Source organism: Melospiza georgiana, chromosome 1 (assembly GCF_028018845.1).
Source record: "Melospiza georgiana isolate bMelGeo1 chromosome 1, bMelGeo1.pri, whole genome shotgun sequence".
In the NCBI taxonomy this organism is placed as follows: domain Eukaryota; kingdom Metazoa; phylum Chordata; class Aves; order Passeriformes; family Passerellidae; genus Melospiza; species Melospiza georgiana.
This window is the reverse complement of record NC_080430.1, coordinates 129,853,058-129,866,489: the sequence shown is the minus strand read 5'-3', so window position 1 is coordinate 129,866,489 and position 13,432 is coordinate 129,853,058. Positions and strand designations below refer to the sequence as shown.

Genomic DNA, 13,432 nt, shown 5'->3' with positions numbered 1-13,432 from the left:
TCAAAATTGTGTTTATTTCAATAGAAGTTTGTAGTCAGAATTCACAGTATGAGAGATTGAAAATTATAGAAGGGGAAAAAAGAGTTGAAAAATAGAGTTGGAAAAGAGTTAGAGATTAGTTGGAAAAGGCAAAGTAAGGGTAGGGCAGAGAGAGAGAGAATTAATTGCCTTCTCAGAATTCATAATAATTCCAATCCAATGTGTAACTATCGTGCATTAATATTTTGAAGTGTTTGTATTTTGTCTTTTTCCCCCTTATAAAATTACCATGTAAACTTTACTCAGAGAAGAAAAACAATAAAAACTCTCTCTGGATTCTTCATTTAGTTTATCTTTTGAGATTTATGAAAGTTATGCAATCTACTTTGCTTAATTTGAATTAGAGATTTTATGATACTGAGAATATTTACAATTCCTTCTGCTATTTTCTACTATTGTCTCTACTATCCTTGTCTTTGGATAAGAGTAAGATTTTTCATACTTACTGTCTTTACCTATTGTGTTTTTATGTAGTGTGTATTACATATAGTCTATATTATGTAATTGTAGAATTAAATATATTGCTTTAGTCTTTCCTGTATTTTCTTGCTGTATTTTTGAGTTAAAATGTCAGCATACATCCAGTATACAGATGCTATTTTGTGTGTTTAGGTTTATGCTTTGAGGTAAAGAACTCTGACCAAGAGGGAACTACCTCATTAAGAAGTTCAGAAATGTGGGACAGGCTCTGTATCTAATTGTGGCTTAATGCTTTTGGAGAATATTAAGTAATACTGATTTTTTTTCACATCTCAATGTAGTAAAATGGCCTTTTCATCTACATCTTCTGCTAACAAATATTTGTACTCTTAGCTTTTCTATCTACTCTTGTATATATATATCCTTAGCATTGCAGAGTTAGAATAATGTCAGGGGATATCTTACCTGAGAGCTAAATGTATTATATCAGTCATCAGGTCTAATCTCATCCAGATTAATGACATATAATTATGGAACATACAGACTCTATGGAGCATTTCTGTCCTAGAGTCTCTTCCATGTTTTAAGATGATGCTTATTTGATTGTACTACTGCAGATCATATTTTATGAGTAGTGTCCAGAAATGAGACTTTACAAATCTGAGCTTCTGCTTGCAGTGCAAGATCTTTGGTTCTTAGGAAAAGATAAAAATGAAATTAAGAAAACTCTTGAGGGAAAAAAAAGCCAGTAATTAACTTATATCTCTCTGTCCTTTGCTGCTTTAGGAATTTTGGTTGGGTGTGTTTGCCATGTAACAATTTTTGAACACTGAGTTCCTAAATGCTTCTCTTCAATGGGTGACATTACTTACAATGAACAGTTCTATGTTTAAGCATAATAAAAGAGATGGTACTTATTTTGGGCAGGTTTCAGACTTAAAGTTTTTGTTAACTTTTTATGTTTATTTATTGAGATTATCATCTGTTTCTAAATCTGCATATAATAGCCTTATACATACTACTCTCATACATTGAGATGAACAATTGGTGAAAATAAATGATGGTTCCACCAGAAAAAAGCAATAACTACAAATGAAGACTGACTATATACATGATGTAAATTTAATAGAATTGGTGACATTGTTTTATTCTTACATTTAAACCTATTTCTATCAAAAGTATTATTTTGTAGATCAAAAGCTACAAAACCAGAGAATTTTCACACTATTGTTTGAGATTTCTGGCATGGTGCCTTAATCAAGAGAAAAAGTGATTCACATAAGTTGTACTGTTTTTAAATTAATCAGTCTGTTAGTACTTTCTTTTTCACATCATTATTTGGAAGAAGTTGGTGCATTGCCATGCCACAAATTCTACGAATTCTTTAATATTTCCAACAATAAATACTAAAATATTATAATCCATTTATCTCAACAGATGAGGTAGCAGTTGGTCAGGTATCCACAGTGAGACAATAACTATTATCTTTTTTCCCCTCTGGCTTCTATTAGAAATATTCTTCTAATATGTTTGATAAGTAAAAATCTAAAACTGAAAAATATTTGTAATTATGAATGGTTTTTGTTTGCCACTTTGAAATGTAAATTTTTTTCATAACAAATACTTCGCATGAGGACTTTTAAAAAGGCTATTTTAAAAAAGTATTGGTATATGTGACTGATATGCATGTAAATACTGGTAATTTGATCCTAAAATATTCAGAGACTTTCTTGCTATTCAGTTGTGTTTGTCTGGCATTACTAGAATACCTTGCATTGTCTTACCAGACATGTTCCAAGTTTGGAAATAACATGATTCAATACTTTGAAAATTTATAGAGAAGGATTTCTCTTACTGCAGTATATGTCTCAAAGCTACTAATTCTTATGGATATTAAAAAAAATCTACCAAGGAGTGGGGGTCTTGGTAGAGACTTTCTAATAACTGCTTTTGCTATAGTAGGAATGCTCACTTCAGGGTTATACATAAGTAATATCAAATATTTTCAGAACATTTTGAATACTTTTAGCTGTGTTTTGGTGGTGCTAAAAAATGATTTATTTATGTATTTAGCACTTACAGCAACTATAGCTACATTATATTAGTATGAGTGTAACATGATGTGGAGAAGTAGATATTTCTATTTGCTTATTTGTATTTCTTCCAATGGATTCTTTGTACTTGGCCAGATAAAAAAATATTTATACTCCATTATTGTTTTTTTAACATGCAAAAACTTAGCAACCTTTGTCAAAACTACAGCTGCTGTGCTTTCACACTACATATCTTATATATAGCTCTAATATGTGTTCATTCTGCAAGCAAATTTAATTGCCTAAAAATGCATTCTAATTATGTACATTTCAAGCTGCTTGGTTTTGCAACAACTTTGGTAGTGTCTTGGCATTTGATAGTAGATTGAAATATAATCTAACACTATAATATAACATTGTTGAAGTACAGAAGACAATGGTTATCAGATAAAATTTGGTGTTGTCTTTAATTTTGTTTTACTGATTTATGTTGCTTATTCTAATTTTGCATTTTTTCAATGGTATCTTGATATTGACTGTAAAACGATGATAAAATTACAGATATTTTTATGGTGTGTAAAACTTTCTGGACTTCTTTATCTAGTATCTTAAGCATTAATAATTTATGAGCAGTGTTTTGTGACTTATTAGAAAACTGCATGTTGAAATTTGACCAAGCTTATAGATTTTTTTTTCTATTTCTGATGATTTTGGGGAGAAAGCATTTGTTCTGCTAGCACCTGTGGCTTCACAGTTCTTTGTAATTGTTATTACTTTTCAAGATGAATTCCTCCCATTCTTTTGCTACAAATAGATTTTCAGTACATAGCAGACACTGTCCCTGAGATGTTTTCCATGTCTAAAATGACAGTGTGCTTTTGAATGCGAAGTAACAATATAAGTGATGAGATAGTTGCTTTGGCATTTGACTTGCATGCATTTGTAGTAACAGACTTGTGTGAGATGAGACCAACATTAGTTCTGGAAAAGTATTCTGAGCTGACCATGAGAGTTAATAGCTATACATTCTCTTTTCACACGTTCTGTATTTTGGTCTTGATAATTTTGCCTTTGGCAGAGCATTAAAATAATGCAGTCCTTTCCAGAGTGTGTTATGTGGATTCTGAAATGTCTGAGCTTGTACATACATTTGCAAAAAAAAAAATTATTTTCTGTTTTGGGTATCTGAAGTTTGCTTCAGCATAAATTACAATAATTTAATAATTGAAAAATCTAACAACAGAAGTCCCTTGAACATTAAACTGAGTGTTCAATACTTGAAAGAGAAAAATAATATTTGCATTCAAGTAGATAACATTCAAAAAAATGAACAGACATGATCAAAAGTATTTATGCTAGTTAACATACCTTTTGCTATCCAGCTTTTTCTTCAGCATCATTACAGGGATTGACTTTGCTGTCAATTATAACTTTTATTATTTCCTCAGCTTCTATACTAACTCTGTCTTTCCTGTTCTTTTCCAATAACAGTAGTTTAACCACTTCTTTCTCAGCTTTCTTTTTTCTTCTAGTGTCTTTTTTTTTTTTTTTTTCTCCACTTACTAACTCTGCTCTGCAGACTTCTCTCTAAAACAATTTTTGGCCCTTTCCCTCAGTGTCAGTTTTAACCTTCTGAATACATCCTCTCACGCCCATCTCCTTTGTCTATGTCTGTACATTACACGATGTGATCACAGAAGAAGCGGAATCATCAAGGAGAACAAACTCAGGTCTGTCTCTTCTACTGCTTTTCTCTGTGTTATTTTTTCTCATTTTACCTTTTCTATAGATTTTATCACAGCTCACTTCACATACTTTTCCCTCTCTTCCCCCTCAATAAACTAGCAAAATATTGACAAGGTTTAAGAATTTAATTTTAAGACACTTATGTAATTTCTATTACCTATAAACTGCACTCTATAAAAGTCATGAAAGGTAGCTGATGACAAGTAGGCTATACCTTAAGACTTTAAACTGTTTTTACCTCAATCACATCAGTTCTTATTTCCGATCTCAAATAATTTGAAAATTAGCCCTTACAGTTCCAGCTAACACATGAAAACAATCTATAATTTGTTTTATCTATACATTTGCTACAAAAACTGCAGAAGCTCTTCTATACCTAGTTCTTTTTGACTCTGGGAGGATATAATTTCAAAACAGAATAATTTCAGTAAGTTAAATTTCATGCACTGGAATTCCAAACTTAGTGTTTGATTTTGAATAAAACGTGTTTCAATTAGAAGTAGAGATTTTAGTGAACAAAAGCTCTCTTCTCATGAGAAAAAGTGCAAATCAAAAAGTTATGATAGTATGAGAGCAAGAAGTCAGAACACTGAAGGAGTCCTCACTTAGCTGCATTGTTTATGAGGGATATTGTACATTACTTATGGTTTCTTTCATAACAAATTTTAAGCTGCCATTTAAATGAATTTTCCATGTAGTTTATATTACTGGCAGAGAACTAATATCTATCAAGGCATCCTAGCCCTGAAAATGCAGTATTTGTTCATATTACTCTGCTTCTTCAGTTGGGGTATGTAGGACAACATACCTCAATTCCCCAAATTTAATTAAATTAAATTCAGGTATAAAATTAAAATTTTACAATTACTGTGTAAAAGCTTTAATTAATTCCCTGTTTATCTGCTATTATCCCAACAAAATAGAGAAGCCACTTGGATGCCTTTTAGGTTAGCAAATCTGGAGAAGTTTTGGGGTATATTGACTGGTCCATTAAATTTAGGTGATATTTAGTGAAACATTTTTGTCTTTTCTATACTATGACTGGCTCCCTCAGAGCTCAGTTTTACCATTCATACTGGTCTTGTCCTAATTAGAACTATAGATTTTTTTACAGAATCTTGCAGATGTTATTTGCTGTGGTTTTCATGTTAAACAAATCTCAATACAGAAATTGTTAAAATTACAGGGTAAAAAAAAGTTGAGGATAGGTAGGGAAGATAACTGGCAGGATTTTGTGAAAGTGCTCTTTTGTAAATCACTATTATTTTTTGCTGTGGAAAGACTGAGTTTACTTGCCTTGTGCTTATGATTCACTGCCAGTTCCTGTGCAGTGACTCTGAATCTCTTTTATTACAAAAATGAACTTAGATTGGGTGAGCCATTTCCTATCTGTTCATAATAAAAGCTGTAGGCCTTTTTATTCCAAAACCTTCCTCTGAGTTATTTATTGAATCCATATATTAAATCAGAATATGGAATCTGTCCATATCTCTCTCAGTGCTGGAAGAAATCAGGCCTTAAAATGGTCAGAAAAAAAACATTTATTTTCACCACCTGTCTTTCTTGAACATATATTAGTTAATACTCTTTATTATTAAATTTTTTGACATTGCAATTCTACAAAACACTACTTAGCTCAAAGTGTTAAATAAATGTATTTGGCACTGATATATTTGTCTAGCACACATTTGCAAAAGCATGATCAGCTCTGCCCTTGCAATAATTGTTATTGCTACCCTAAACTCAGGAGAAAATTGTTGTGTGAATAGTAGCATATTTTCAGATGCATATTTGAAACAGGTCCTCTTCCACGTTTGCCTTAGTAACAAATTAGGTTACACATTTCAGTACAAGGCACTGAGCACAGCTAAAAAGCAAGGGATTCATTTCAAATGCCTAGTTTAGAACAAAGTGTTTTCCCATTTCTTTAGAATTTGCTTTAAAAAGTGTGAATCTAGGATTATCAATTTACAAGTTTTCTTAGGAAATGGTTTTCACATAGTTTATTTATCATGGTTTATTTTTCATGCTACCAAACATTAATGTATTTCAGAGGATCAGCTATTGATTTGAGGTGTTATTAGACCAAGAAGAATTTTAATATCAATTTTGTTATCTGACAGCAGTAGAGCTTGATAGCATCCTTAATGATTAAACCCTGTTTTTCTTGGGTGAAGTGGAGCTTTGCGATCCAGGCCTTTCACAAACCTGCTTTGAGATGCAGGGTTTTCATATTTTTCAAATTAACACGTTTCATAGGTTTAGATGTTGTCAAAACTGTTGAGAATGTTTTCACTAAGAGTATTTCCATTCAGGAGAAGTGGAAGTGAGCCCTTGTCTGCCCAAAAGCCTTAGTGAGAAGCATACATCTTTATTTTCATCTCTAAGATGGGTGAGAACAACCAGTTATCATCGTGGCAAAAATTACTGGCAATTGCACATAATACTTACTGGGTTCTTCAAACATAAAATACATTCTTCAGAATTCCAACAATTGATCTAGCTGACTCAAGTAACTACCCAGAAAATGATCATCCAAGCATTGCAAAGGCAAATCCATGCCAGTACAAAGGCAGTCAGTGCACATACAGCAGAAATAGTGCTGAGTGAGTAATTCTAGGATGAGAAGGGCTGGCATAGTGATACCCATCCTAAACTTTCTAACATGAATGGAAGTTAGAAGAGAGTGGGGACTGTTCCATTTCTAAAGGGCCATGAAAGGAATGGAAATAGATATTGAAGTCCTTTTTTGCAACCTCTGACATAAAACTGTCACGTTAAGAGCACACAAAGGCTTGATTAGAGTTTTTGTTGACTTTAAGAGTGAAATTCAAATAGACAAGAACTTTGAAATACCATTTTTTAAGTGCTTTATTATGAAGTTTCTTTGTAATAACATGATTGATGGAAATGAAGCCTACAAAAACTAACAAACCCTGCTGAGGATGAGTGACCAAATTGGAAGAGCTCAAAAACCTGGACAGTGAAGGGCCAAACAGTGAACAGGTGTGGCAATTTAACTGTAGGAGAAAACAAGGACAAAAAAAGTCACAGTTCAGAGTGTTTAAGAAATCAACTGCAGTAGAAGACAAGGAGCACAGGTCTGTTAATTCATTCTTATCTTACAGAACCATGAGAGGTTTTTCAAGTCTTCCAAAAGTGAATCTTCTGTGATATACTTACCCTTTATAAACAGAACATGACACCCCTCTGCTTCTGAGTTATTATTACAGTCAGTATTCTGTGACACACTTTCCTTTATAGAACAGGATGATGCCTTGTTCTGTTTCCATTTTCCTTATGTTGAAAAAACATTTCTGGGTAGGATTTGTAACATTTTAGCACAACTATGATTAAATTACTTGTGCATCTCTGAACACTTCTGCGATATTTAGGTTGACAGGCTTATTTACAATCTGGTGCCTTAGACTGTGAAAGAAACATTTAAAGCATCTAAATCTGTATTTGGTCAACAAAACCCAAAGGGTAAACTCCAAATTCAGTCTAATTTTCTAAACTCTGAATTCAATCTACAGGTACTTAGCATAGTAATAGATGTATCACACTGGATGGCTGGACAGCTCTTTGTTCTTATTTTTTAGTTTGTTTAGAATTGAATCCAGAAGCCAAAGACTTCTGAAGTAGCCATCTGTACTAAACCACAAAAATAAATGCTGATGATCAGTCTGCTGAAGCTAAAATAGTAAATACATCAGACTATGTAATTTAAAATGACAGCATAATTTTGCAAAATGTTTGTTAGTTTAATTTGTAACTATTCTGAGTTCTAAATGCAGGTGATCATTTTGTGTTCTTTGGCTAAACCTTTGACTATCTTTCTAGTTATTGAGATGCTAATTGAGGTGTTTTGCATTTTTCTATTGCTGAAGAATCTCTATTAATACCTGTTAGCTTTTCTGAGAGCAGAGGCACAGTTATTACCAAATGTTTATGCCTATGATTGGAAGTGGCTGTACTAGAATGTGGAATTCTCTGTGGTTAAGCTGTAGAGTGTACCAGTGGTGGGAGCTCTGAGAAGCATGCTTGGCAAGCAGGATATTGGAAAGCTTTATAATAAGACTGCTCAGGTTTTCCTGAAAACAATGAAGAGCTTATAATGTGGCTGATCTGAATTGATTTTTATGGGTACAGAGTATTAGGGCCTACTGGCCACTCAGATATTTTTCTTTTACACTTTCAAAATCCTATTTCATGTCATTTATATAGGGAGGATTTGCCAGAATTCTTGGGAGAAGAAAAATGGGATATTTTAGCTAATATTTGGCTTACTACTTCTTTCTTCCATGCTTTTTCCATGTAGACCTCAGTATTTTATGAAAGCCACCAAAATGTGTGTACACTTTTGTATGAGGCACAGAAAAACATCACCAGCTACCCTGCAAAAATCGTCATAGAAAAGGATCTAGGCAGCATAAAAAAGGGCTAGCCATAGCCCTAATCATCACTTTAATAAAGATGCAAAATAGAACTTTCCAACTTGCTTAAAAAAATATTTGCCCTTTACCATCTGCACTGATCTGTACCTAATGATGAAGACCTTAGCTGACCCTGTCAATTTATAAACTCAGGATTGTAGAGATTCTTTAACTTCCCTGTTTAGATTACCACACCATTTTATTCAGTTCTTTTACTAAACAGAGCCATGTATTCTGTAAATAATCCAAAGGAAAGTTGTTAACATGCTTTTAGCATTGTGATAAAAATTTATTTAAGTGGCAAGAAATGTCCCCCAGGTTTTAGCCTTTCTTTGGTGTGTCAAGTTTGAAACCAACAAGAAAAAAAAAAAAAGAAAAAAGCCATCAAGCAATCCTCAAATAGCAAACAGGAATGTGAAGCCATGTTCCCTGCTAGGAAGCTGGCTGGCTGAAGTAGTTTTTTTTTGAGCATGTCCTTTCAAGGGAAATAGGTTACATTTAAACAGTAATATTAAGTATCAAGAATATATAAGCTAATATATATATATATATGGAAGAACCCTTCAACAACCATTAATTATTTTTTCTTTTTGTTCAGACTGTGATGTGGATCACAGACTTGGAAAGAACTTGTTTGCTGCAGCAATACTTTTTTTATATTTGCCACAGATCAGACAAAAACGCCCAGAGTGAAGTTCAGTAACCATTTATATCACAGTATCTGATACTTTGCTAGACCTGTACCAGTTAGGCAGCTTAATTTTTCACACTGTTGAAAGCCAGAATGAAAAAATTTAGAGCTAACTCCTTAAGGTAGACTTGGAATTTAATAGCTCAGCAAACAGAAGGAAATGTTATCCTTTGGTACAAGACCTTTAAGTGGCAAGTTTTGATGTTCAAAGCAAATACTTCTACATTTTATTGTTTATTTTTAGGAGACAATCTTCTTTCCTTTGCCTGATTTGATAACAGGGCTATGAGGATGGTGCAGGGGTGTGAGTAGAAGCCATGCAGGGAATGTCTGAGGTGACTTTGTCTATTCATCCCGGAGGAGAACAAGGGAAGGCCTTGGGGATGTCTACGACTTCCTTGTGAGGGGGAGGAGAGGCAGACACTGATCTCTCTTTGTGGTGCCCAGTCACAGGACCTGAGGGAATGGCCTGAAGTTGTGTCAGGGGAGGTTTAGGTTGGATATTAGGAAAAAGGTTCTTCAGCCAGAAGATGGTTGGGCACTGTAACAGGCTCTCCAGGGGTGACAGCACCAAGCCTGACAGAGTCCAAGAAATCTTTGGGCAATACTCCTAGGCACATGGTGAAACTCTTGGGGCTGTCCTGTAAAGGGCCAGGAGTTGGACTCAATTATCCTTATGGATCCCTTGGAGCTCAGAATATTCTGTGATTTTATGATGTTTCAGGGATTTTTTTTTTCAGAATAAAATTGATTTTCCCATATTCTCATGAATAACATTTCAAGAGAAATCTCTGGTAAGAAATTCAGCTAGCATTTTTTGAAGTATTTACCCAAAGTTTGGATACTACTATATATATATGTAATTTTAAAAATAAAATGTTATTTAATAATTTGGACTACCGTGAGAAATCAGACTGAATTTTTAATAAAGCACATAGGTACAGGAGGTAATTTACCCGCTGTAGAAATAAAATTCATAGTCATATTGCTGATATTAAGTGTCTGCAAATATGAAAAATAGAAGGATAAAATCTTTTATGTCATTGTCATATCTTGTGCTTAAACTCCGAAACAAACTAGGACTTCCATATCTGTCTCTTGCAGTGACATGCTTATCCTCCAGCATTGGAAGCTGAATTTTTTTCCATTCAAAGCAAGGAGGTCAAGATTTATTTTAGACCACTGTTCAGTTTATGCAAATCTCATTCACCTGGGATCCAGAGAAAGAGAAAGGTCAAGAGAGAACCAGGATCTAACCTTGAGTTTGGAGCAGTCAGCTGTGAGAGAAGGGAGAGACCCTGGGAAGCCCAGCACCTCCCAGGTGTAACCCGAAGGCTGCACAGTCAGGTTGCCCCTCATCTCCACCAGGAAGCCAGCAAGTCTGAGCAGTTGTTCAATGCTGCCATCAGTAATTTTTGAGAAATTGTTCAATACTGCCACAGTATCTATGACTAGGGAGAAACCTGCTATCCTACTTCTTCTGTGGAACTATTATTCTATTCTCTCATCTATTCCAAGGAACTTGGAGTCCCTGCTACATGAGACTTCTTGGTGTGATGTGGGTGAAGTCTGATGGAGTCCTGGCACCCCCAGGTACCCATCGGAAGAGTAAAGCTCATTCAATTAAGGCATTTCCAAGAAAATCAAGGCCACTTTAGATCAGTTTTAGTTCTTGACAAGTCTGCTCTTGTATTCTTTTCCATTCATTTTATCTTCCAGATACATATTAGATTGTTAGATCTCTCTCAGAGATATTAGAACCAGTTAGAAAAAACAAGAAGTTAGACCATGGGAGCATGGCTGTGTCTACTATTAAATAAAATGTCAGTGGTCGTTATAATAGCAATGTCTGCTGTGATGGTAGAAGAAGGTTGTGAGAGAGAATATTTTAGCATTTCAGTCTCTCTATATCTATAGTTCATTTCTATATTTCATCCATATACTTAAATATATTTGTATTCTGATCAAGTAGAAAACATACAGCTCTTTTCTGTAATGTGCAGAAATATCTCCTTCATGAGAGCATTGATTTATTTCCTTCAAAGTACATTGCTCTGAAAAAAAATTAGTTCTTGAATTGAGAACATTACACCACAGAACACAATATATGCTTTTCACTTTGTAAATCAAGGTTAAATTAGATAATGTAGAAAAAATAATGACTAATGTGATGATGCTGGTCATATATAGAAAGAAAATCGGATCAAGATTTTTAGGAGTGACTTTGTCTTCTCATATTTTTCAGTTTGAGACATTTTAAAATAATCTTATAGTGATTTATGGGTTTTCAGCAGTTTCAAGACATTAAGGGTCCTTAGAGCTTTTTTGTTTTGAACACATTACAAACAAAAGCATTAATTACTTTAATATCAACATCCTGAACCTGCTCTGAATTCCTTTAGAGGTGATGTATAGGCCCATAGCTGCAGTGAAGATCTTTGCTACTGTGATGTTAATGTTGCTTTATTTGGTGAATGGATGATATCAGTTTTGTTCAGTTCTGCTGCTTCCACCCAAATCAGATCTTTCTCAATTCAATCTTCAGTCCTTTCTAGTACTTCTTCTGGCAGCTCTTGACAATACATATGAAACCTCAGTTTGAAGAGTTGGATCTACTGTGTTGAGCCTTCTACTAAAAATCTAAAGAACATATCTATTGTAGAGATTTGTTACAGCCCTTCAATCACACTTAAAATTCAAGAATCAAATAGACTTCTATGTTTGCAAATGCTATGGTATTAATTTCTATGGTCTGGTTTGACAATATTTGCCTATATACTTTGTATATCTAGAACAAGAATGAATGAAAGTCTGACAGGTTTCAAACTTCTTTATTTTGACAATGTATTTATTTAAAGATACATGTTTGAAAGACATCTAGACATAAGGGTAAATGGATTTCTAGGCCTCTTAAAAATTATTACTCTATATAAGATTTCTATATTAAGATAATATTTAGGCAAAGTAAATATTTCTTTTCACTATGCATATGGACCAACCTAGAAATGTCATCATTCTCTCTGAGCTCAAGCTCATGGGTGTTTTAATGACTCAATTCACTTTCTTCTATTGTGCATTATGTTGGATCAGTGCTATTGCTATCAAATTGCTTTCTGCTTTAGAAAGTAATGCAACAATAAAAGACATTGTATTTGTAGATTATATATTGGTAACAGCAATTTAAAACTGAAAGAAAAATAAAAATATTTTGGTTGAAGAAAAAGGTTGAAGAGCAAAATAATATATCATTCTCTGCTTTTTTCCTAGCACTATCCACAGCCCACATAGATAGTAAGGCCAGGCTGCCCAAAGGCCAACTCAGAAGAACACAAAAAGCCTCATTTAAAAATGGTGTAGAGTGTGGGGCAGGAAGGGTCAGGGAATGGGAGAAGTTCCAAGAATTGATTCAATAGCCACTGATTGCTGAAAGTGTAGGCTTATGACCTGCCATATCTGTTTCCCATTAATTTGCCTAATAGTTCCACTAGAAATTGCCAGCAGAACAACAATCTTGAACCCACACGTGATAGGAAGCCAGATCCTATTGGAGTGTAGCATATTATTTATGCTCTCTGTAGGAACACATTTTTCCTTCTCATGACTCTACCTTGCTTGAGTATTATTTCTCTCTGAATTTGACTTCATCCTCTGCTTTGATACCCACTGACAAAATTACATTTCCTTAAAATACAACAACTCTTGTTTTCTTCTTCAGTCTGTGTACTGTAAATTAGATCTTATTTTTTTGAGCAGTCCTCAATAACCAATAACTGGAAAAATATTTAGTTCTACTAATGCATACTGTTTTTGGTTTGTAGCCTGGGGGCTGTTCTATATTCATGGGATTGTTTTAATTGAATTTAATATAGTTTTGAAAAAGAAAGAGAACCTATTTCAAAGTTAATGTATTTCTAATTTAAGTAAATTTCATCTGACTTAAAATTCTTTCACATTATTTACCAAAACTGGATTTCAGATTATTTATGGGCTGCCAAATTATTTGATAGGGATCCAATATATTTTCATTTCTTTGTGACAGATGAATGCCCTGAGCCATTTACAACCTT

General features: G+C 33.8%; 1 protein-coding gene across 50 annotated transcripts in view; it reads left to right on the top strand.

The window, feature by feature from the left end:
• The window catches only part of RIMS2 (regulating synaptic membrane exocytosis 2), a 443,516-nt gene that overhangs the window by 336,438 nt on the left and 93,646 nt on the right, over nucleotides 1–13,432 (top strand). For 38 of the 50 annotated variants that reach the window (XM_058037251.1, XM_058037219.1, XM_058037462.1 and 35 more), the window contains one exon: nucleotides 4,190–4,222. The exons of the other annotated variants lie outside the window; for them this stretch is intronic. In XM_058037251.1, coding sequence (XP_057893234.1) covers nucleotides 4,190–4,222 — 33 coding nt within the window. The remainder of the gene's footprint in view (nucleotides 1–4,189; nucleotides 4,223–13,432) is intronic. 50 annotated transcript variants of the gene reach the window in all.